The sequence below is a fragment of the Sander lucioperca genome, chromosome 22 (genome assembly GCF_008315115.2).
Source record: "Sander lucioperca isolate FBNREF2018 chromosome 22, SLUC_FBN_1.2, whole genome shotgun sequence".
NCBI lineage: Eukaryota > Metazoa > Chordata > Actinopteri > Perciformes > Percidae > Sander > Sander lucioperca.
The window spans coordinates 22,405,421-22,428,287 of NC_050194.1; the positions used below are offsets into that span (position 1 = coordinate 22,405,421).

The 22,867-nt window shown below is 41.1% G+C and overlaps 5 protein-coding genes across 5 annotated transcripts in view; 1 reads left to right on the forward strand and 4 right to left on the reverse strand.

The window, feature by feature from the left end:
- Nucleotides 1-316: 316 nt before the first annotated feature.
- LOC116061501 (zinc finger protein 2 homolog) lies at nucleotides 317-5,002 on the reverse strand. Its single transcript, XM_031315734.2, has 3 exons — nucleotides 4,749-5,002; nucleotides 2,631-2,822; nucleotides 317-2,120 (listed from the first exon to the last, which is right to left on the reverse strand). The coding sequence occupies exons 1-3, from the start codon at nucleotides 4,852-4,854 to the stop codon at nucleotides 526-528; spliced, it is 1,893 nt and encodes a 630-aa protein (XP_031171594.1). The 5' UTR covers nucleotides 4,855-5,002; the 3' UTR covers nucleotides 317-525.
- Nucleotides 5,003-6,394: 1,392 nt separating this feature from the next.
- Nucleotides 6,395-9,865, reverse strand: LOC116061500 (nuclear envelope pore membrane protein POM 121-like). The gene is made up of 7 exons (XM_031315731.2): nucleotides 9,730-9,865; nucleotides 9,577-9,635; nucleotides 8,558-9,157; nucleotides 7,780-8,190; nucleotides 7,099-7,512; nucleotides 6,574-6,999; nucleotides 6,395-6,485 (listed from the first exon to the last, which is right to left on the reverse strand). The coding sequence occupies exons 1-6, from the start codon at nucleotides 9,750-9,752 to the stop codon at nucleotides 6,575-6,577; spliced, it is 1,932 nt and encodes a 643-aa protein (XP_031171591.1). The 5' UTR covers nucleotides 9,753-9,865; the 3' UTR covers nucleotides 6,395-6,485; nucleotide 6,574.
- Nucleotides 9,866-11,744: 1,879 nt separating this feature from the next.
- On the reverse strand, nucleotides 11,745-14,670 carry g6pca.2 (glucose-6-phosphatase a, catalytic subunit, tandem duplicate 2). The gene is made up of 5 exons (XM_031315738.2): nucleotides 14,365-14,670; nucleotides 14,160-14,269; nucleotides 13,220-13,340; nucleotides 12,795-12,910; nucleotides 11,745-12,670 (listed from the first exon to the last, which is right to left on the reverse strand). Exons 1-5 carry the CDS (start codon nucleotides 14,592-14,594, stop codon nucleotides 12,168-12,170), a joined length of 1,080 nt encoding a protein of 359 aa, XP_031171598.1. The 5' UTR covers nucleotides 14,595-14,670; the 3' UTR covers nucleotides 11,745-12,167.
- Nucleotides 14,671-15,467: 797 nt separating this feature from the next.
- On the forward strand, nucleotides 15,468-18,483 carry g6pca.1 (glucose-6-phosphatase a, catalytic subunit, tandem duplicate 1). Its single transcript, XM_031315739.2, has 5 exons — nucleotides 15,468-15,890; nucleotides 15,974-16,083; nucleotides 17,128-17,233; nucleotides 17,320-17,435; nucleotides 17,661-18,483. Exons 1-5 carry the CDS (start codon nucleotides 15,673-15,675, stop codon nucleotides 18,161-18,163), a joined length of 1,053 nt encoding a protein of 350 aa, XP_031171599.2. The 5' UTR covers nucleotides 15,468-15,672; the 3' UTR covers nucleotides 18,164-18,483.
- A 3,091-nt stretch (nucleotides 18,484-21,574) lies between these two features.
- psme3 (proteasome activator subunit 3) overlaps nucleotides 21,575-22,867 on the reverse strand; it is an 8,349-nt gene continuing 7,056 nt past the window's right edge. The window contains exons 9-10 of the mRNA XM_031315747.2: nucleotides 22,343-22,429; nucleotides 21,575-22,235 (exon numbers count right to left, since the gene is read on the reverse strand). Of these exons, the coding sequence (XP_031171607.1) occupies nucleotides 22,155-22,235; nucleotides 22,343-22,429 (168 nt within the window). The 3' untranslated portion in view covers nucleotides 21,575-22,154. The remainder of the gene's footprint in view (nucleotides 22,236-22,342; nucleotides 22,430-22,867) is intronic.

The window sequence follows — 22,867 nt, forward strand, 5'->3', positions numbered from 1 at the left end:
CTGAACAAACCCGCCATTTTTAAATAGTTTAGCCAGGGGTGGTTTTTTTTTGCTGCCTCCAGCATCTTTTGAAACTAAATTTGTCACATGCTGAGAATCAAAAACAACACACCTTCGATGTTCTGTGTGCGTGTTGCGTTAGGTCACGGCAGTTTCCTGTGGCGTCGCTATGACGCCCAGCAACGCTCGGCTTACGCATGAGGCGGTACTAAATCTGCAATAGGAAAAGGAGGACGGGGCACCGCGGCCGAGCCGAGTAGAGCTGGTACTAGCAGTGGGTAAGCGCCATAAGTTAACTTTAATCTTTAGGTGTATTTTTTATTTTATTTTTTTTACTTTAGACGAGCTGCTTCCAGTCTTTATGCTAAGCTAGGCTAACCACTTCCTTTACCCAGCTCCATATTTAACACACGGACATGATGTCATGAGATCAGGGCTGCAACTAGGGGTGTCACGATTTCCATTCTAAAATGAATTTAGAATGAATTCATTCTAAAATGAATGAATTCTCCATTTTAAAAGGCATTAAAGACTTGTCAGCTGTGTGGACTCGTCCCCGTGAGTCTGAACATGTTTTTTCAGATCCTCCTTCCTCGCGAACCCTGTGCCGCAGACGCTGCAGCCGTGCGTTCGCTCCCCCTCGTGGACGCCCATGTGTTTGGTCAGCGAGCCGCTCGCCGTGAAGCTTTTCCCACAAACGTTGCACAGATACGGCTTCTCCCCCGTGTGCGACCTCATGTGGATCTTCAGCGCTCCGCTCTTGTAGAACTTCTTGTCACACACGCTGCATCGGTGCGTGGACTCCCCTGTGTGGATCATCATGTGTGTTTTCAGAGTCCCCCTCTGTCTGAATCCTTTCCCGCAGACGCTGCAGAGAAACGGCTTCTCCCCCGTGTGGATCCTCATGTGAGCCATCATGTATTCTTTAAAGCTAAAGTTCTGACCGCACACGCTGCAAACGTACGGCTTCTCCCCCGTGTGAACTCTCATGTGTCCCATTAGGTTTCCATTTTGAGCAAACGCCTTGCCGCAGACGGTGCAAATGTACGGCTTCTCTCCTGTGTGGGTCCTCATGTGCATCTCCAGTTGTTTGTGGCCGTCAAAGTGTTTGCCGCAAACTTCACAGTCATTCGTTCGGATGTAAGTTTGCAAGTGAAGCCTTAAGCTGTCCTCGGACTCGAAACGTTTCCCACACACACCGCAAAGATCTGTATCCCCCTCGTCTTCTTGCACATGCTTCAAAAAAGAGGCTCTGTAGCAGAAAGATTTGCCACACACCTTGCAGCGGTATTTCAACTGCGATAAATCCTTGTAATCCTTATTTTTAGGTTTGTTTGATGCTTTTGTTTTGGACTTCTGCGAACAATGTCTGTCTTTGGTCTCATCTTTCTCGCTGTCTCCCTCCTCACTATCACTGGCTTCACTGTCCTTCCATTCCTCATCACTGTCGCCCATCTTACTCTCAGCGTCAGAGCACTCTGCCTCCGATCGTTTGTCGTCCGTTTGATCCCTGCAGAGGTTTCCTTCGTTGTGGGTTTGTAAATGCACCTTCAAGCTCTCGTCGGAGTCAAGAAGTTTCCCACAGGCTCCACACACATCGGAGCTCTGTTCGTGCGTCAGTACGTGTTTCAGAAAAGAACGTTTGTACCGGAAAAACTTTCCACAAACTCTGCAACAACTCTGTCCCGTAGTTTGGCTCTTGTTTGTTATAGAAATGTTCCTTTCCCGGTTTTTTTTATTTTTCCCAGTGACACTTTTGTGGAAAGACCTTCCACACATTTTGCAACAATCCTCACCCTGACTTTGAATCTGAAATGGTTTTCTTTTGTTTGACTTGAGAGGCTTCTCATTTATCTCATTATCATTGTCTTCACTCGCAGCTTCTGAGTTGGTGGATGAGAGAACCTTGTCGCCAGGTGGCAGCGTCTCCATTTCCATCATAGTTGAAGTGCCCTTTTCTGCTCTGTGTATTTGGCGAAGATGCGAGGGCCTACAGTCTGTCTCCGTAGACGCGTCTTTAATCTGTGGTGGATTTGATGTTTTCTGGAGCTGACTGGAGCTCCTGCTCTGCTCAGAGGAAACGTCCTTGTCACAGTCCGACCCAGAGGGAGGCAGTTTGTCTAAAGGAAAAACCGAAGAGAAAATTCAGCATGGAAATACGGCAAATTGCAATAAATACTAACACCAAGGCCACAACAATATTTCCTATAAACTGTGTGTGTGTGAGCAACAAAAAAGCTCTATTCTGCAGCACCTTTAAAGTCTATGGAGGGTGAGCATTTGACAGTCAAAAAACATTTTTATTCACTTTAAAAAGGCACCAGATTACTCTGATTATGTTTTCAAGAAATTCTAGCCCAGGGTGAATGACTGAGTAAATGAATCAAAAAACATGTTTTTAACCACACTGCTTGTTTAATGTTGCCTAGAAATGTAGAAATTCAAAATGCTCATTTTTAAATGTTTCATAATTTACATACAAACGGCAAAAAAAATGCATAGCAGGGATAGCATTATTGTTTTGTTGTGCTCTGTCGAATAATTTATTAAATGATGTCAAATGAAATGGTACCAGCAAGAAAGAAATGAATAATTCTTGCAATATAAACATTTTTTAATGCATAATGTACCTGCTCTCTGTACATTTGCCTCCGCTTTCAACGTGATGTCCAGCATTTGGCGTTGACGTTCGCTCTCCTTGTGGGAACTGGAGACCTCTGCCTCGTATTCGCCCATCATTATCTCCAGGATCCTAAAGATCTCTTCAGCAACCACCGCCAGCCGCTTGTGTACAGCTGCCCTCTGCTGTTCAGGTGGCATATCTGAAGAAAGGAATAAAGGAATGAAATATATATACGAGTTAAGACTGGGTAAACCTGTACGTTTATCTATCCTGCTTCTGTTACAAATTTGCGGGGACCAATCAGAAACTGGCTTATCCACCTGGCACGCTATTGGCGGGTTTAACACGATGACGATAGAGAAGTGACCAAGCAGCTTCATGTTTACATTCAACAAGCCGGCCACCGAAGCACAGCAACCCGTTGATGCCACTGTCGCTGCTACGTCACCCGGATCGTTGGTCTGATTGGTTGAAGGACTATCCAATTGCGTACAGAGTCATTTGAACTATGCCCGTTGATCACGCCTCTTGTGCAGTAGAAAATACAGAGCAGACTCCCCAGACCAATGTTCAATCTTCAAAGACTGAGCTTGGTCTGGTGATAGCCAGACTATATACGAGTGTGAGTAAATGCAAGACTAATTCTGCTACAAGAAAAGCTTCCCATATAAAATAAATGTATTCTCCCTCAACAGAGAAGATTGTTTTGTATTTCTGTATTCATTATTCTTTTTTAAAGTCTGTGCGGAGATTTAGCCTAGCTGAAAATAAAGGTTGGTTTAGTTAAAAAGGCAGAATGGTGCATTCATGTTCAGTCCTTAAATTTGTGAATTTGCAGCCAAAACATCAGTAAAACATACCACAGCTTTTCACATCATACTTTGCTGCTCCAAACAGCTCAAATGTTTCTTTACAGTCGACTGTTATACATGTGAAGAATCAGTCCCCTGTGACAGACACGGCACATTTTAGCAAGAAAAAAAACCTCATTTATTTTTGTGATAGCATTGCCGGCTTTGTAGTTAAACCCAAACATAAATCTTGTTTATTGTGTGTTTTTATGGATATACGTCAAGCAGGTTGTTAGTGCTAATGTTTTAGCTGTTAGCTGTAAATTAAGATAGTTCATGACGACAACAGTCTGGGTTAGTTGTAACAAGAGTCTGGGTTACAAAATGTCACAACCTACCCAAAGCAAAATTTTGGTTGTATTCATATTTTTCTTTAAATTTCAGTCTTGGAAAGTAAAGACGGACCAAGGGGTGCCTCTCAACCAGTGGTGTAGTCTAATGTATTGTAGTGGGTATACTGTACTGTATATTCATATATTCATATTCGTACTGCACATCATAGTGAGGGGTCTGGGTGTCCTCCCAGGAAAGTTTTGAGCATCAACGACTTCATTTCCTGTATTCGGATACACTTTTATGCACCAATTTACGGTGGAAATACCTTTATTTAGCCTATGTGAAGAAGAAAAACACAGATGACAATTCAAAATAAATCAAAAATATAATGGAAAGTATGTTGTTACGTGTCATTGGGCATTTTTAAGTGGTTATATGGAAATTCTGGAGCTTTCTTGATGGGTATACTGCTCTCAACGCATATACACACAAATGTTAAAAAGTCATTTAAGTGTTGAATAAAAGTTTAAATATTAAGTTTTTGTCATAAAACTATTTTCATGATGTTCCATTTCACCCCAGTGTATACCATAATGTTACATTACATGTCACCCCAGGGTATGGTAGAACTAACCCGGACTACGGGGTACATTTTAACATTTTCCTCCTTGTGGTTGAGAGTAAACCGTCAATTTTCTGTTCGGGTTGCAGAGATAACAGCTACTCCATTTAATAACAGACACATATAAATAGTTTGTATCACATTTTGAACGCACTGGCTAAAAAGAGCTCCAAGATACAGACAGAAATGTCAAAAATGTTACAACTATCCCCGGTCTCCTTCCCTCCATTGCAGGTAAACATCTGTCTGTCTTTGATTGCACCGCCGAATAGGAAGGTCATAAAAGACATTATATAAAAGTAGGTGGTTGTTGACTTCTCTTATCAAATATTATTTAGTTATTAAAAACGTGTCTTGTGTGTTTAAACTTACACACCTGATGTGTGCAGCAGCTTCTTCTCGACAGCGCTGAGTATCTCCTCCGCAGCCGCCGCCAGTCTCTCGGCCACCAGCGCCTTCACCGCCTGCAGTTTAGACATCATGGACCGATGATAAAGGCTGTCTTCACCCTGTGAACATTGTGTAGCTTCAACAGCACCCAAATACACACTTTACCAGGCACAACCTTATATATATGTCAATGGGCACAACCGAGGAAGTGGGAGGATCTTTGGAGGATGCCATAGTGCTTCCGGGGTCGTCGTCTTCGTCTATCTTATAAAAATTACGGTTGATGGTAAAACACCGTCACCCGCTGTTCTGAAATGGTATTACAACGTCCAGTGTCCCAGGAGTGGCGGAAGAAGTAATCTGAACCTTTACTTCAGTAAAAGTACCAACACGCACTACCTTTAGATTTAAAAATGTAAGAAGTACTTGTACTTTACTTGAGTATTTTCATTGTATGCTTCTTTATACCTTTAGTCCACTACATATCAGAGGAATATTGTACGATTTACTCCACATTTGATGCTTTAAAAGGTCCTACGACATGCTGCTTTTTGGATGCTTTTATATAGGCCTTAGTGGTCCCCTAATACTGTATCTGAAGTCTCTTTTATATAGGCCTTAGTGGTCCCCTAATACTGTATCTGAAGTCTCTTTTATATAGGCCTTAGTTGTCCCCTAATACTGTATCTGAAGTCTATTTCCCAAAATTCAGCCTTGGTGCAGAATTACAGCCACTAGAGCCAGTCCCACAATGAGCTTTCCTTAGGATGTGCCTTTTCTGTGTCTGTAGCTTTAAATGCTATTGAGGAGGAGAGGGGGGGGGGGCAAGGTGGAGGGTGGGGGTGTGGTCTTGACCAACTGCCATGCTTCGCTTGTTTTCAAGCCATGATGTCTCTCTCTTTCTCATGGGCGGGCCAAATTCTCTGGGCGGGCAAAGCAGAGAAAGGGGAGGTAACCTTTCCCCTTATGACGTCATAAAGGGAAGATTCCAGATCGGCCCATCTGAGCTTTCATTTTCTCAAAGGCAGAGCAGGGTACCCAGGGCTCGGTTTACACCTATCGCCACTTCTAGCCACTGGGGGAACCATACGGGAGCTCATAGTTAAAAAACCTCAAAGTGAAATTGTCATGCCATGGGACCTTAAAAGTACTTTACAGATTCAGATTTATTATACAATAAATGTATTATGAGTAAAGATAACTATCCATTAGTGAAATACACAAGCATGACTCCTTTCCCTTCCCAGTCATGTGATGAATATTGAATTTGACTCCCATCCTGTGGAATCCTTAAGGCTGGCACTAAAATGGGCAAACAGGCCACTTGCAAAGAGTTTTACAACTTGATAGTCTGCTCCAATTAGAGCATTTGGGGGCGAATTCAAATTAGAGATTGTAATTGCTGTCCTCGCTAGGTACTGGTACTCCTGTGTGCTTTGTTTTGTGTTTTAATGTTTGCATGTATTTTTTACTGTGTTGTGAGCCTTGTATTGCTGCCATCTTGGCCAGGGCTCCCTTAAAAAAATCTTTATTACTTACCTGGTTAAATAAGGTTCTGTGTATTTCTCTTAATTTCAGATGGTGCAAGTCACAAGAACCCTGTGTGGTTAATGACAAAGCACAAACAAGTTCTCATGGTCAGATTTTTTTTTATTAATCTTTTAAGACTTTCAAACATGTAAACAGTTCCAGGAAGGCTGAAGCTCACAGTCATCAAGTTCACCTGTAAAACAAGGCAAAAGTCAGGTTTGTCATAATAAAAAAATAAATAAATCACCATTATACAACAGCTTAACTTCAGTTCCTTTTACCTCATTGGATGTTCTTTACTCCCTTGGACTCAATCACTGGTGGAGTCTTGGAGGCAAAGACTGGTGGCTCAGAGTACTCTGGGGAGTGCTTACTGGGGGAAAGGGCTTCTAGTGCTTGCTGGTAGCCATTTCTGGATGGGATTATGTAGGATGAAGGTGGCGGCAGAGGGATCTCACTCTCGCTCAGCAGCGTCTGAGACTCAAATGCAGAGATGTCAAAGTCTGGAAACAAGGAGTCAGTTTCCTCTTCAGGCTGCAAGGCCCAAGGAAGGCCAGGGGCAGAACCAGCGCCGTCTACATAGTTGGAGGTTGCAGGAGCAGGGTTAGGAAAAGGTGCAACACCAAACCTGAAGCTTGTAGGAGCACTGCCGTAAGGAATAGGTCCCTCTAGCCCACCGTTAGCAGCTGTGTTACGACTTGTTTGACCTGAAACCAAAGAGATTCAAGCTAAATTTGTCCAGGAGAGCAGGGAATGTAAAGTTAGTCAAACTTCAGAACCAAGCTAAGGATTGTTAGGAGACTTACCGCCTTGTGTTGCAGGGTGCTTATTGGCATAAGGATAAGATCCAGCATTATAGGTGTAGGTTGCAGGAGCACCGATGTAAGGAACAGGTCCATCAAAGTCCAAGGTTGTAGCCATGTTCCCAGCAGCAGGGTATGCTGGAGAAGCCCGATAGACTGGGCCTGATGCCCCCCCACCAAAACCCATTTGGGAATTTCCACTGGTACCAGCAACAAACTGAGACTGCACAGAGAAGCTAGGAGTCTTCTTCCCAGTGCGTGGAAGAGTATGAGTAGTAGGCCTGATGTACCCTACACCCTGGGAAGCAGCGCCATCACCAGAGTTGTAGGTTGCAGGAGTGGCAGCGTAAGGATACCAGTAGGAAACAGGTCCATCATAAAGCTTACCGGGGGTAGCTGTGTTACGACCTGCTTGACCTAAAACCAAAGACAGATTGAAGCAAAAATGTGTCAAGTTAAATATTCAACCTTAAAAACAACTAATCTTAACATGCTCAGGTTTATTAGTCATTGTAGTTCAGTAAAGAAAAAGGAGTAACAAATAAGGCTTGCCAATCAGAACTCTAAAATGGTCTTAATGCCTTGAAGTCAAATGCTCAGTGTTTGGATAGCAAGACATCTTTTGCTTTGCAAAAGAGTTCTGTACACAGGAGAGCTAAAAATAAAGATTGTTAGGCGACTTACCACCTTGTGTTGCAGGGTGCTTGTTGGCATAAGGATACGATCCAGCATTATGGGTGTAGGTTGCAGGAGCACTGATGTAAGAAACAGGTCCATCACCTAAGTCCAAGGTTGTGACTATGTTCCCAGCAGCAGATGCTGCCACACTTGAATCCATATTTGAGTTTCCACTGGTTCCAGCAACAGACTGAGACTGCAAAGAGAAGCTTGGAGTGCCGGTACGTGGAAGAGGATGAGCAGTAGGGCTGACATACCCTGCACCCTGGGAAGCAGCTCCATCACCAAAGTTGTAGGTTACAGGAGCGGTAGCGTAAGTTTCAGCACCAAACCTGAAGCTTGTAGGAGCCTCGCCATAGGGAAAAGATCTGTCATCAAGCCAGCCTGTGGCAGCTGTGTTAAGACTTCTTTGTTCAGCTGCAAATATTAAATCAGTTGTCAACTATTAAATTAATCGCCAACTATTGATATATTTTTTATGAAATAAAAGTAAAACATTTGATTCCAGCTTCTAAACTGTGAATATTTTCTAATTTTTTTTTTCTCCTCTGACAGTAAACTGGTATGAGTTGTGGACAAAACAAGACATTTGAAAACGTCATCTTGAGCTTTGGAAACAGACATTTTTCACCATTTTGTAGACCAAACAACTAATCGAGAAAATAACAGATTAATAGACAATGAAAATCATTAGTTGCAGCCGTACTTGTTTGACCTGAAACCAAAGACAGATTTGTCCAGGAGAGCAGTTAATGTCAAGCTTAATGATTGTTGGGAGACTTACTGCCTTGTGTTGCAGGGTGCTTGTTGGCATAAGGATAAGATCCAGCATTATAGGTGTAGGTTGCAGGAGCACCGTTGTAAGGAACAGGTCCAGCACCAAAGTCCAAGGTTGTGTCCATGTCCCCACCAGCAGGGTATGCTGGAGAAGCCTGGTAGACTGGGTCAGATGCTGACTCACTTGAATCCATATTGGCGTTTCCACTGGTACCAGCAACATATTGAGACTGCACAGAGAAGCTAGGAGTCTTCTTCCTAGTGCCGGTAGGTAGAAGAGGACGAGCAGTAGGGCTGAAATACCCTGCATCCTGGGAAAGAGTACTGGCGGGTTTGTTAGAGCTGGAATCATAACTCACAATAAAACTGTTTGGCTCATAACTTGGTGACAAGCCTGCAGCTACACTGGGAGCTCTTACTCTGGATGGGGATTGGTTTCCAGTGGGAGAGCTGGCCTGTTGGGGGTCTGCCTCAGGGTGCTGATAATTAGCAGATGGGCCATACTGCAGGTTCACCAGAGGAGGACGTGAGCCTTTAGACTGAATGTTTGATTCAGGAGCAGTTCCACCACCGGAGCCCCAGGTAGCAGTGTAGGCGTATCTGTAGTCTGGACAGACATTTTTAAGTTGAGTCAACTTTTGCATCCAATACATGCTTAAACCAGAAGTTTCTAGTCTTTAATACCTTGAACATTAGGTCAAGGTATTAAACAACATTAGGTTAACAGTAAGAATAGCATTTTGCAACTTGCTAAAATCTGAATTATGAAAGCTCAATGCCCTTTTCTACCAAGAAGTTTGAAAATGTTTGAAAACTAGTCAGTATTGTGCATTGTTTGAATTTCCACAACATAGATGAAGACGCATGAAGATAAGTCAAATTTAAAATGAAGTGCAATAAAAAAAAAAAAATGAAACTCGGAAATTTTAGTGCTCAGTTATTTGCTTAGTTTCTCTACTCTTGGAAATCTGTCATAACTTCTATACAAGTCATCTGTGTGGTTAAGAAGTAAAAAGGGAACTTTACCCTTTGGTGCAGGAAAACAAGCACTATTGCTAAACAACAGCAGAGAGATCCAAGAAACCCTGTAAGATAGCAACAGAAACAATAAGTTATTTTTCCCCAAGGGCTAGAACTTGAGCAATCATTGTATATATTGTATAAACCCATTTGACTCACCTTAAAGACAGTCCATACACCATGTTTGACTTGTCCACAGCTGCCTTTGAGGATTGTACTGTAGACCAGAGCTTTGTGCTGTGAAGTGAATGTAGCTATACTGGTGCTCCACATGCTCTCTGCACTAATTAAACTCATTGATTGACACCTGCACCCCAATCAGTCCCTGTAGCCTGTTTCAAGTGGTAGAAGAGAGTATTTACATTCTCATATTTTATAATCTAAAAAGTAAGTTGTAGTGGAGTAAAAAGACAGTACAACATTTAGGCCTAACTCTAATATGTAGTATAAAGTATAAGGTGGCATAAAGTACACCTTTCTAGACCAGCGTCACAAAATGCTTTACATCAAAACAAAAGCAAGACATAAAAACACAGAAACAATTCACAACGTGGACAAAAACTTGAGTTTAAAAAAAAGAAAGAAAAAAGTTTTTGAATCATCAGAAGTGTTTGTTGTTAACATATATGATATTTGTAATTGGCACACATATTCAGATGTGTTTTGAATGCGTCCATCAGTCCAGCGTCGTGCAGGTCTTAACATTCACTCGAGTGTCTCCTGCGATATTAATCAGGACAACTTGTAAGCATCTTGTGTTAAAAACAGACACTGATAAACAAATGTAGATTAAATCACACAGATTATTGTTCAGCATTTCAGACCTTGTTACTCACTCTAATGAGATTTTAAATATTTGTGACTTCAACTTGATTTAATCACATATTATCTGTATCATGTACTGTCAGAATATAGTGACAGTTTCAGGAAATATAGTTTCCCATTGCCTGACCTACAGTATCTCCACACCGCTGTGTCAGCACTCAACTATCGTCTGGCTACACCGCTTATCTATTCTAAAGCAGACAAGAGCAAATATGAGAAAAAGTTATTTTTATAAAAGATACAGACTGAACCTTTAATACTCAAATTAAAAATAAATTAAATGGGGGGTATCTGTAAAGATACAAAATAAAGTGCATGTACTGTATATAAAATAAAACATACAGTAGCTAGCTAAGTGGACAAATACACATAATGACCCTATATGCCACACATACATCATATAAACAGTCTGTTTTTATGTTATGACAGGCCAAATTTTGTCCATCAAACTTCACCTAAAAAAAACTAAAACGCATAAATAAGTAAGACTGACACAGGATGACTATGTTGGCATAAAAATCATACTTCTGCAGTCATGAACCAATAACTGTTTGTTTAAAGCTACATAACCTGTTTTTGATTTCACAGCATTGCAACACAGCAGTAGTGACACACTTTTCAATAACTCAGTGTTCACCAGGGATGTCATGTGTGTATTCTGCAAAACACAAATATTGAATGTTTAGCTTGCACCGTCAGCCAGACAGTTGCATGACGTGTGGATCTATGTCATCGCAGCATGTCAGGCTAAAGGCCAGGGCTCTGGGGCTGAGTTAATGATTTATATTTTACTCTGACTTCACCAAAATGCTATCTTTATCTTTTATGATGTTATACAACAGCCAAAATCGGACATGGGATTTCTGGATAGGGGTCATGTGTGCATGTATTTTCTGTTAGTTAGTTTGAAGATCAAGATTGTACATGCAATGCATATGATCAGTTTAAAATAGTATGCAATGCTATAGAGTACACTACCCAACAGTATATAAAGTAGTCAAAATAGCTCCACTTTAATCAGTTATATATTTACAATAAAAACAAATATATAATAACACTGAGATGTGCCATTTTGTTGAGTTCTTTTACTTTTGACACATTAAGTATATTTTGCTTATGATCCATCTGTTCCTTTACCTGAGTAAAATTTGAATGCAGTGCTTTTCCTTGTTATGGAATATTTTTTAAATTGAGGTAATTTTACTTAAGTAAAAGATCCCACTAGTTATTCCACCACTGGGGAGTGGAGGGTATTTACGGTTTACTATACGCTAAATAATGATGGGACTGTATAGTCCAGTAAAATATGAACCAAGTCATTTAATACATTTTCAAGATATTTTTTATTATATTAAAAATATTCAAAACAGTTTCAAAAATACTTTCTATACCATTTAAAATACATTACTAATACAGTTGAAATACGAGTGCTTTGAGTGACTGTTGTCTGTCTGTCTTTAAAGTGAGGTTTACACAGCAACTGCAGCTCATGTGTTCATCGTCTATCCTTTTCCAGGACTTTATAACAATTGCAATTATCATATTTTGCTAAATACAGGATTGGTCTTTGTAAGTGCCACTGGGCATCCTGGAGCGCTCACAGAGTTCAGTGTCTAAATCACACCGGCAGTCACAATTTCCCATCGATCTTAAAGGCTTTTCCTGAGGATCAGTTGGACATACGAATGCAATAAGCACCAGATGAAAGTGTTTTTGTTTTTTTATCCGGAGGAGCCTCCATTTCATTAGTCTGTTGAATCTGAGTTCACTGCTCACACTCCTTTTTTGTTCTGCAGGCTCAGAGCTCCGTTCACGCAGTACGGGATGATACTTACAGTGACCAGAGGCACTGTGGCGCTTTTGCAGAAGGAAAGCAGGTAAAAGAGGGCTGCAGTGTGCGTGGGAGGCTTGAAGGAGTCAAACAGGTGCAGCAGGAACAGAGAGCTGATGACGCACCCTGCTTTGACCAACGTGCTGCTGCTCTTCTTGGTCTCAGTGTAGAGGGGCGAGTGCAGGCCAAGGCCCAGGCCGAACAGGGTGCCCATGTTACGCAGGAGGCTGGCGAAGGGCGTGCTGTCCAGGTGCACCCACTCTGCCCTCACGCACCACTTCTGGGCTTTCTCCAGGGTCCAAAGCAGGTCCACACCCAGAGCTTTGAGGATGACGTAGAAGCCAACAGCAAAGGAGGTCAAGAAGAGAGTCGTGTAGAAGTATTTCTTCATGCTGGCGCTGTAGATCCACTGAGTTCTGTCGAAGGCTTCAGCCACGATTATACCTAGAATCCAGTGAAATGTCTAGGTCAATATATTGTGGTACATAGTAAACATAACCGCACAGGATTGACAGTTGTTCTCAGTCTATTCCCCAAAGGGGGTAGTTAATCGTATTTCCATACTGACCTGTGATAACACCAGCAATGACCTGGTGGGGGAAGTGGGCGGCGATGAAGACCCTGGAGAGACAGACACACAGCTGGACTCCCCAAAACAGAGTCCACAAAACAGCCTTCAGATACCTGTCAATGAAACATGTCAGACAACTTTGATTATTCTATTTTGAAAACGTAAGGTGCAGCACTTGAGAATCAAAACAAGTCAAGCTTTTAAGGCAATATAACAATTAACACAGTCATGAGAAAAATCCAGCTGCCTGGACGTCAAGACAAGTGTTGTATAATCTCCACCTTTCCGACCAATAGTTCTCAGGCGTCAATGATCAACCACGGCACAGAACAGATAGTGTGTCCACAATGATAAGCTCTGGGTGGAAGAAAATGGTAAACAACACAGACATCGATGGGGTCAACATGTGTTTTCTGACTCACCGGTCCTCGTTGGTGGATTTCTTGCTTCCATATTTCTTCTTGCTGGTCATGATGGCGAGGATGGACGTCACCAGGGTGTAGTAGACTCCTGCGGCTCCCATAGCGTGGCCAGAGGGGCTGCCTGGATAACACACACGCACAGAGGGTGGATATCAGTGACTGATTCTTGAATGAATGAATGAGGAGCATTTACCTCATTTTAATGTTACTACTACTATTAGAAACAGTGATGATTGTAACTAAGTACATTTGCTCAAGTACAGAACTAAAGTACAACACTGAGGTACTTACTACTTACGTGAGCATTTCTATTTTATGCTACTATATACTTCTACTCCACTACATTTAAGAGGGAAATTTACTACTGTTACTAGTTACCTTTCAAATCAAGATTTTACATTTTAAACATATTTTAATTGTCTAGTTGGTTTCAATATGTTTATGAATTGTTAGCAAATCCACAGTAGAATGAATGCAGATTTGTGCAGCTGCCTAACTGTATATAAATTAGTTAAAACTAGCTCCACCTGGACCAGCTACAACAGTTAGATGCTACTTATAAATTGAACAATCTAATTATGTTTGATAATTTATCAGTCACCGGGACCAATTACTTTTACTTTTGAGGCTTTAAGTACATTTTGCTGATTATATTTATGCATTTTTACTTAAATACACTTCTGAATGCAGGGCTTTTATTTGTAAAATATTATATTCACAGTTGTATTGGCACTTTAACGTAAGGTTTTGAGTACTTCTTCTGATTAAAGACAAAACCTGTGCATTAGTGCAAAGCTGGTAACTGCCCAAAAGGCCAAAAGCTTCAGGTTCACTGTGTGGCAACTGGTTTGTGGTAATTTAATTACTTGCAACTTTTGTTTGCAGCTCATTTTTGGCCCCTCAGCACATCCAGCCATGCATGTACAGTGTAATTTCTCACCTGGGCCAGTCTCACAGGTCATTGGATACTGCTCAATGTGAGGACGAACTGAGTTTGCATAATGAGCCGTCTCATGGACCCACCAGTAAGGCCTCTCCCCAAACAGAATCCTGAAGAAGACGACAGAAACATGCACTCCATTATGGTCTATACAAATGTCAAGGACATTTGAAAAATGTCTAGTTCAAAGATTGACTTGACTTACCATTTGAACACCAAGTTAAACCAGTCTCCGATCACGGCCACCCAGATGAGCTTGATGGCCACTGAAGAACGCAGCTGAAACCAAAGCGGGAAGAAGATGAAGAAGGTGTTCCTGAGGTCTGCCGCCCAGGAGACCCAGAGAAACAAGCCCTGGGCATCCTGATAGTTGGTCTGCAGGTAGTGGGTGGTGCTCACACCAAAACCCTGCATGGCATCCATTATAGCGTTCATCTTTGCCTCAAGAGAGAGGGAGAGAGATCTCAGTCTGGTGCTGTGTGACTAAAAAACAAGCTTGTTGCTATCAGTAACACAGCTGGTTGGTTTTATACCAGAGGGACCCACCACTCAAACGCATGCTCACGATGACCGTTGGACCTTGCACATGTGTAATAAAACACAAAGTGAGGAGAGTTTGGGAGGTTTGCCATACAAACAGGTTGAAAAGATAGCGGGAAAAAACAAACGTCAATTGGTATCTCTGTCACTAAACTACTTTACGCAGCACAGATAGGACATCAGTTGACCAATGGCTGTATTTCACAATAGTTTGCAGAATAACATTTTCTTTTCATTGGACTGCAAAATATTTTAAATATCAGGCATGTCCTCTTTCTTAGTTTCTTCTTTCTTCCCTATTCATGCCACCAATGAGTAGTTTTGTAACTGTGTTTTTTTGATGATTTGGTGAAAGCATAATTAGGTTACATAAGGAGATCAATGATTAAATGACTGGGTTTGGACTGAAGCTGAGGAAATAGTCGGTGATAAAACAGAAGAAGCAGATTGGCCGGTTGTAGGTCATGTACATGTTACTGCACTTTCATGACAAACATGTTTGGCAGGGACATCCCCACAGATGAGCTCATATTTTATCTTGTTTTGATGGACATAATGTTGTAATTTCTCACCTCTGGGGTTCCTAGCAAAAAGAATTACGCACTCTTCACTATCCATGGGACATAGAGTATAAATTGTAAGCCAAGATCAATGGATTTCACAAGCCTGAGCTCAGAACAGAAGCTATTTCATTTTCTTTGATCAGCGAAAAAAAAAGGTTTTCCTAGAAATCTGTGATCCGATTTCTGTAACGATGGATTTTAGCAAAGGGGGCCTTAAGGGGTGTAAAGGTTGAAGAACCTGTCTGCACTGTCCCAAAGGCAAACAAATTTGCTAGCCTTGATTAAAGTCCGATGGGGATAACAGAGGCAGAACAGAGGAGACTGCCTGGCCTAGAAGAGCTTGGCAGCAACCGGTCTGACAAAAAAGACCCAGATTCAGTGCATCATCCTCAGGCAGAGGAAGTGATATCATGGATCTTCTTCACAGTTGGGGGGTTGAGCTGGCGGTCCATCTGCAGACCACATACAGCAGGTATGAGGGCTTGTTTAGCCTGGCGTCCACAGTGGCCGACCTGCACACCACGTTCTTCTGCTTCTTCCCGATCTGGTTCCACCTGCGGAGGGACACAGGGCTCAGGCTCATCTGGGTGGCTGTCCTTGGAGATTGGCTCAACTTGGTCCTGAAATGGTAACAACTGTTCAAATGTAATATCGATTGAAACACATAAAGAAAAGAGTTGTTTTTTGAGTCTCTTAGTGTTTCCATGGCAGGGTTCTGTTTGGGGAGAGACCGTACTGGTGGGTTCATGAGACCCAGTTTTATGGAACGGGACCGGCCCCTTCTCTGCAGCAGTTTCCCATCACATGTGAGACTGGACCAGGTATAGTTCAGACCTGCAGTGGAACACATGATGATTCCTGAAAAAATTGATTGATTCAGTGGAATGATTTATCTGGCACACTGAACTATTAGTCTGGTTAATACTTAAAGGGATAGTTAGAATTCTTTGATGCGGGGTTGTATAAGGTACTTACCCACAGTAGATGGAGGGTGGCACGCCCCCAGTTTTTAGAAGCAGACAGGAGTACCCATACATAATCTAAGCAATGTGATGCTGTGGACGGGGGCAGCAGCTAAACTTATTTTAAACACCTAAAAAAAAGGCTCTTTCTGATGGGGAACTGAAGCCATTATATCCATTGATGCTCTCTTCAAAGCCACCGGTCTCCTTTGACAAAAAAGTAATTTTACCTCTCGGAACACAGGAGTTGCTGGTCTACCCGCTGCCTAGATCGGTTTCTGTTATTGTCTGGCTTTGGTAAATTCAGACTAACCCTTTAAAACACCAAAGTCACACAATAACACTAACTAACTAACCGACTGAGGCAGCAGTAGACCAGCAACTCCCGTGTTATGCAATGTAAAATTACTGTTTTTTTAAAAGGAGTCTGGTGGCTTAAAAGAGAGCATAGATAACGACTCTCCACATTAAACGGTGAAAGTATTCAAAATATAGCGTTCACCTAAACTGATATTGATTTTTTTAGGTGTCTAAAATATGTTGAACTATCCTTTTAAGTACATGATTGCCAGATAATATCTTTAGTGTTTGTCAAGTGCTTCCTTGAATGAATATGATCACAAATTAGATAACTAGGTTATAAATTCCAGTACCTTTGGCCTTTTGTAGGGATTTTATTTTTTTTTTTAATTTTCTTTTATTTCTTAAGGGTGTAAAGGAATTTAATATTGGATTGCACAATGTCTTCTTTTTGTCAATGTTGCATTTGCTCTAGTTTTCTTTCTGTGCACACATAACATTGGTGGACTGTACATTATGTGTTTGTTTCTTTGTTATTGCATCTCTGAAGATGAAGCTGTAGTTGATGAGGCCTGAGATTATAAATCTAAATGATCCTTGCAGGAAGCCCTTCAGGTCATGCTATGGGTGCAGCTGGGGTCTGGTATGTGATGGTAACTGCACTACTCACTATTGCAACAGAGAAGCGATGCCCCCCTTTACTATACAAGTGAGTCTGTGGTAATCTTCAAACCTAACCTTAATTATTCTCTAAACCCTGTGCACTCAGGTTCAATATTATTCCCTCTCTGTCAGGTTCCTGCAGGCAGGCCTGTGGATGCTAATGGGCCTGGTAGAGCTGGTGGTCTGCATGTCCAGGGTCTACATGGCTGCCCACTTCCCACACCAGGTCGTTGCTGGAGTCATTACAGGTTAGTCTGCCCAAATAATGCAAGATATATACATTTTGTGGTGATGACATTTTCTTTTTTGTGAAGATATTTGTCTCCCATTATCATACACACCATGTTGTGGATGTGGTCAGTTAAGATTTCAGTGAGGGGTACATGCAGTAAAACCATTACTCACCTAAAAGCATAAACTGGAGCTCTTCTGAACCTCTGTTTGATGGACCCTCTTCTCTGTTTTTGTGTCAGGTGTACTTGTCGCTGAGGTTGTCTCAAAGGTGAAATGGATCTACAGCGCCAGCATGAAGAAATACTTCTACACGACTCTCTTCTTGACCTCCTTTGCTGTTGGCTTCTACGTCATCCTCAAAGCTCTGGGTGTGGACCTACTTTGGACCCTGGAGAAAGCCCAGAAGTGGTGCGTGAGGGCAGAGTGGGTGCACCTGGACAGCACGCCCTTTGCCAGCCTCCTGCGTAACATGGGCACCCTGTTCGGCCTGGGCCTTGGCCTGCACTCGCCCCTCTACACTGAGACCAAGAAAAGAAGCATCAGTTTCAAGACGGGATGTATTATTGTCTCCTTGTTTCTGCTTCAGATGTTGGATGGATGGACATTTTCCTCTGAAAATCTCATGATTTTTTATTTCTTGTCTTTTGGTAAAAGTGCAGTTGCACTTTTAATCCCAACCACTCTGGTTCCCTGGGCGCTCGGCTGGATTTGCAAGGGGAAGAGAGAAGACAAGAATTTGTAATTCAAGACCAACTTGTAGTTTAAATCAATTATTAGTTTAATTCTTTTATATTTACCACTACTTATATTTCACTTTTTTGTTGATAGTTAGATGATAAGATTGATATCACTCTAATGTCTGTATACTTAATATATACTTAATCATAAATATGAAGCTACAGCAAGCCGATAAGCTTAGCTTAATGGTGAAACAGCTAGCTTGGCTCGGTCCAAATGTAACAAAATCAGCCTACCAGCACCTGTAAAACTCATTAACATGTTATGTCTCATTTTTTAACCTGTACAAAAAAACTATAAAAAATATCTATTTTTGTGGTTTTACTGATGGTTTTGTGCTGGGCTAGGAGCACTGACTTTGAGTCTCTGCTGGTCATCTAGCAATCTCATGTAAAACCACAAATTGTCCTTTTTATACCATCTTGTGAAGGGCTCATTGCATGGATGGAATATGGTCTCCGAAAATATAAAATGCAAGTCTCCTTCAAAAACAATCCAAGGCACACTGTTGGGTTGCAAAATTAAAATGCCTTTAATTGACATGGTAATATGTATTTAAATATAGTGGGTAGTTTCTGTCTTCCCCATGAGGAATTCTAAGTAATGACAATAGAGATGGTCCGATACCATTTTACCAACGTAGATTTTCTTTAGGGCTTTATTATGTGGTATCGGATCGGTGCATAAACTCCACTACTTCCCGATACCGATACCAGCATTTTAGGCAGTATCATCTCTAAATGACAACAACACTGTCGTGGCATCCACATGATACAAGCCTTCCGTGATCATGCACCGTCACGTTTGGACGGAGTCAGGCTAGCTGTTTCCCCCGTTCCCAGTCTTTATGCTAAACTAAGCTAACTGTCCCCTGGCTCAGGCTCCATACTTAACGCACAGACATGAAAGTGGTATTATAACACCTCCGGGAATAGAATTATGGTTGTTTATCTGTATTCAGCCTCAAAGGTCTCTCTGTCTGTTTAGAATATATATAAACGATATAAAAGATTATTATTTTTTATACAAATGTAGTTAGCAGTTCAGTAAACAAAAGTGCTTTTTCAGCTCAATGATGCATAAAAATGATGGACTAAAGACTAAAGTTTCCTTTCTATGAAGAGTTGTGCTTATTTTAGTAAGACCATGCTCCCCTATCGGTTTTCTCCGAATGTCTCAGACTGATACTGATTAATCCTCTGGCAGGAACAACCATTAAATATTAACAAGAGCATGCTCCCGTCACTCGGCAGTCCCACATAGTGACACAGTCTTTCACCATAACCATGCGCTCTCAAAAGAGACTGGAGGTTCAAGGGGCAGAATGCGTTGCAGTCAACACGTGTGTCCCTTAAGGCTCTAAAGTGACATATCAAAGAATGTAATGTAATGAGATCAGACACACCTGTGCAACTCTGCTGATACGATTATAAACCAAGTGCAATAATTACACATTACCTAAAGTCACTGTAGTAGTGATAACAATTGTAGGAATTTTGTTAATACCAAAATTATGTTTTATTTTTCACTTAAAAATGTAATCTTTATATGTACTTTGTCATACTTTCATCTTCTTTTACAAATGAAAACGGGGTTAATCTCACTTCTGCACAATATAGGCTTAAGGCGGGCAGCGGTGGCCTAAAGGTTAAAGAAACAAGCTTGTGACCGGGAGGTCGTCAGTTCAATCCCCAGGCTAGGATAAAAATAAAAATCTGGGTGGGGAAAGTGAAAGAGCAGCGCTTGTCCCTCCCTCATTACCACCACTGAAGTGCCCTTAACCCCTCTCAGTGGCCAGCAGATCAGACTGTGGTTGTACTGGGCAGCTTCCAGGTATGAATGTGGTGTGTGGATAACATACATAGTAATCGTGGTTGTGTGGCATTTCCCACCTGCAAACTCCATCTCCTGTTTAACCATCTTATCTCTGAGGGCCCTTTTAACTGTTTTCCGGTGCTTTAATCTCATGAAGCAATATCTATATGGTGCTGCTCTATTAGGGCGGGATGCATTGTGGGACAGTCTGCTTCAGGAACATTGAGCAACACTACGCTGTTTACATGAGTTTATATTGACGTCAATCAGCTCAAAATAGTTTTTCTCAGTTATGATGTACATATCTAATTGTATCACTGCTGTCTCATTAGGGATTGGGAAAGTAATGCAATGTCTTTTTTATTGTAGTTATCACATCTTGATTTTAGAAGTCTGCACAGAAATTAAGTTGAAAGTTTGGATAGACTGAATGTTTAGCAATCAGGGCAGTGGTGGCCTAGAGGTTAAGAAGTGATCTTGGGACCGGGAGGTCGCCTGGTCAAACCGAGTGGAGCTGCTCAGTGGCCAGCAGATCAGACTGTGGTTGTACTGGGCAGATAATGTGGAACTGTGTGAATGTGACAGGTTGTTCTTGCAAATGAGAATTTGTTCTCAATCGACTTACCTGGATAAATAAAGGTTTAAAAAAAATCAACTTGTAAATGCTGAATTGTTGGGAAACAGCATTATTTACAGTTGTGTTTTCCAAAATAATGTTAGTATAATCAAATAAAGACAAATAAAATACTATGCATAACTCTAATATTGTCATTGTCACCTGAATTTTTGTTATCCTTTTGTGAGCCAAAAAAAGCTCTGTGCTCTAATGGCTTTTATTTCATGTTCTTTTCAAGCAGCTTTTGAAGATTACGGTTACTAAAAATACATACTAAAACATGCAGGTAAAAGAACTTTTTCCCGCAGAGTAGTGTGTGCAGGTTTTCCTTTTCAGCACCATACATTCCCAAAAACCTCCACCACTTAGGCTGGTGCAGCCTGATAGGTGAAACCAGTCGAGTATGGTACTTGAGTAAATGTACTTAGATAAAATGGAGTTGCTCTACAGATGTGCGTAGTCACATCTAAAATACATTTTGAGGCATAGTGACTCATAATCTACCACCATTGACAGTCAATAGATAATTTTAATCCAATTTTTTGGAGGTTTAAGAATTTAAACATTTCTATTTTTTCTTCTTTATACACTAAGACAAATGTGCATTTTGGGCAGAACTGCACATTTTACAAAGAACAATATTTAAAAAAAAATTAAAAAAAAATCAAACCAAACCTGTATATGTTGGCAATTACTTCAGTGTCAGTATTTTAATTGAATGTAGTGCGCTTGTGTCTTGCCTCCAGTCCAGCTGTGAAGTCTGCTGATGTACTGAATGCCACAGTGCCATCTGCAGGTCAACAGGAAACATCGCTACCCAATGTTTTCCTCAATTCTAATAATAGGTATTCTTACTACATGCCTGGACATAAATCTACAGCATGACTGTGTGCATGAGCCTCTTGATATGTGCATAAAAAACCCAATAACTTTTATCTGATATCCAATAACCAATTTTTGGAAACACATAAATGCCAAAAAGAATTGTCTTATTAAAAAAAACTTTATTCAACAGAATCAATGCCTCCCTCAACATAAGAGATGCTTTGGTAACTTGTGAATTTTCACTGAAAACGAAAAGGCTTGTGGACCTAAAACCTGTTTATATATGTTACGACTATACTGTGTAATGTATAACATTCGCGGAAAAAAAAAACGGCTTTTCGCGTTGCGTAGATGCAGTTAAGAGTCAAAGTAAAACTCAGTGATGTGAGCATAAAACAAACCACTTTACTCTGAATTCTTTTTAAGAGCTATAAATGAAGCAATTTCATGAAAGATCTGAGGACGAAATGTTTAATTAAAATTAAAAAATACATAGCGCTTTGTGTTGTCTATGAGCTATCTCCCCATTTTCCCCTCATAGGGGTTAAATCCAGAAACATATTTTTACATTTAAAATAAAAATGTGTGTGCTGTGTCTATCTATTGTTTTTGTACTGTGTTGTGTTGATTGTACTGGAAGTCCTGTGGACCAGGGCCGGGCTACTTTAGCTCAACAGGCATGGCAGAGAGTTGACGGGGGTGGGGGGGGGTGGTGGAGGCTGAGATGGCTGGATGAACATCAGTACAGTGCGTCAGTATTACTGCTCCGAGGCCTCTTGATCTTCTCAATGTTCTTCAGGATCATGTCGTGTAACGTTACCTTCACAGGAAAAAGAAAAGACAAAGACAGTATAATCATGTGGAAAACACTTCCATTAAAAATAAACCTTAATGGATTGTGATCTGAGAAATATGAAGGTAACTTACGTATTGATTTCGGAGCTCAGAAACTATGATCTTCAGACTGATGTATTCCTTCTCATCAATCTCGGTTACTGTGCGCCGATAGTCCTCCTAATAAAAATACACAAAAGTTGATTCAATCAGTACGTTTACATGCACACCAATATTCCACTACTATTCCGAATATGACAATAGTCTGAATTTGGGTCATGATGACATGTATACAGCGCATTCGGAAGGAATGAAAGAGGGACGCTGTGTTCGCACGGTCCAACAAGTCTGCCGCCGCTGGTAAACTTTGAAAAAATCCTGTTTTGACCGGCTACATGTAAACGGGAATATTAGTGGAATATTCACTTTCAATAGCCATGTAAACAGCTTACTGGGAATATCGTCTTTTTCGGAATTAGGGCTAAAACTGAAATATAATGTCTATGTAAACGTAGTCATTGTCAACTTAAGCCCAAAAGCATCATACGGACTCATTCACTAATCAATAATGATAATGAAAACAGAATTATTAATACAATGTTGTGCTCGACTTTCCCT

What these genes read in the sequence shown, in the direction of transcription:
- LOC116061500 (XM_031315731.2), bottom strand. Translation starts at nt 9,752, where the DNA reads ATGGTGTATGGACTGTCTTTAAG. An exon ending in TTGTTTTCCTGCACCAAAGG is followed by an intron (nt 9,158 to 9,576) that starts GTAAAGTTCCCT and finishes ATGTCTGTCCAG; the next exon opens with ACTACAGATACGCCTACACT. An exon ending in GCACCCTGCAACACAAGGCA is followed by an intron (nt 8,191 to 8,557) that starts GTAAGTCTCCCA and finishes TAATATTTGCAG; the next exon opens with CTGAACAAAGAAGTCTTAAC.
- g6pca.2 (XM_031315738.2), bottom strand. Translation starts at nt 14,594, where the DNA reads ATGAACGCTATAATGGATGCCATGCAGGGTTTTGGTGTGAGCACCACC. An exon ending in TTTAACTTGGTGTTCAAATG is followed by an intron (nt 14,270 to 14,364) that starts GTAAGTCAAGTC and finishes CGTCTTCTTCAG; the next exon opens with GATTCTGTTTGGGGAGAGGC. An exon ending in CATTGCTGGTGTTATCACAG is followed by an intron (nt 12,671 to 12,794) that starts GTCAGTATGGAA and finishes ACTGGATTCTAG; the next exon opens with GTATAATCGTGGCTGAAGCC.
- g6pca.1 (XM_031315739.2), top strand. Translation starts at nt 15,673, where the DNA reads ATGGATCTTCTTCACAGTTGGGGGGTTGAGCTGGCGGTCCATCTGCAG. An exon ending in CACATGTGAGACTGGACCAG is followed by an intron (nt 16,084 to 17,127) that starts GTATAGTTCAGA and finishes TGATCCTTGCAG; the next exon opens with GAAGCCCTTCAGGTCATGCT. An exon ending in CGTTGCTGGAGTCATTACAG is followed by an intron (nt 17,436 to 17,660) that starts GTTAGTCTGCCC and finishes TTTTTGTGTCAG; the next exon opens with GTGTACTTGTCGCTGAGGTT.
- LOC116061501 (XM_031315734.2), bottom strand. Translation starts at nt 4,854, where the DNA reads ATGATGTCTAAACTGCAGGCGGTGAAGGCGCTGGTGGCCGAGAGACTG. An exon ending in GAAGCTGCTGCACACATCAG is followed by an intron (nt 2,823 to 4,748) that starts GTGTGTAAGTTT and finishes TCCTTTCTTCAG; the next exon opens with ATATGCCACCTGAACAGCAG. An exon ending in GGCAAATGTACAGAGAGCAG is followed by an intron (nt 2,121 to 2,630) that starts GTACATTATGCA and finishes TTTTTCCTTTAG; the next exon opens with ACAAACTGCCTCCCTCTGGG.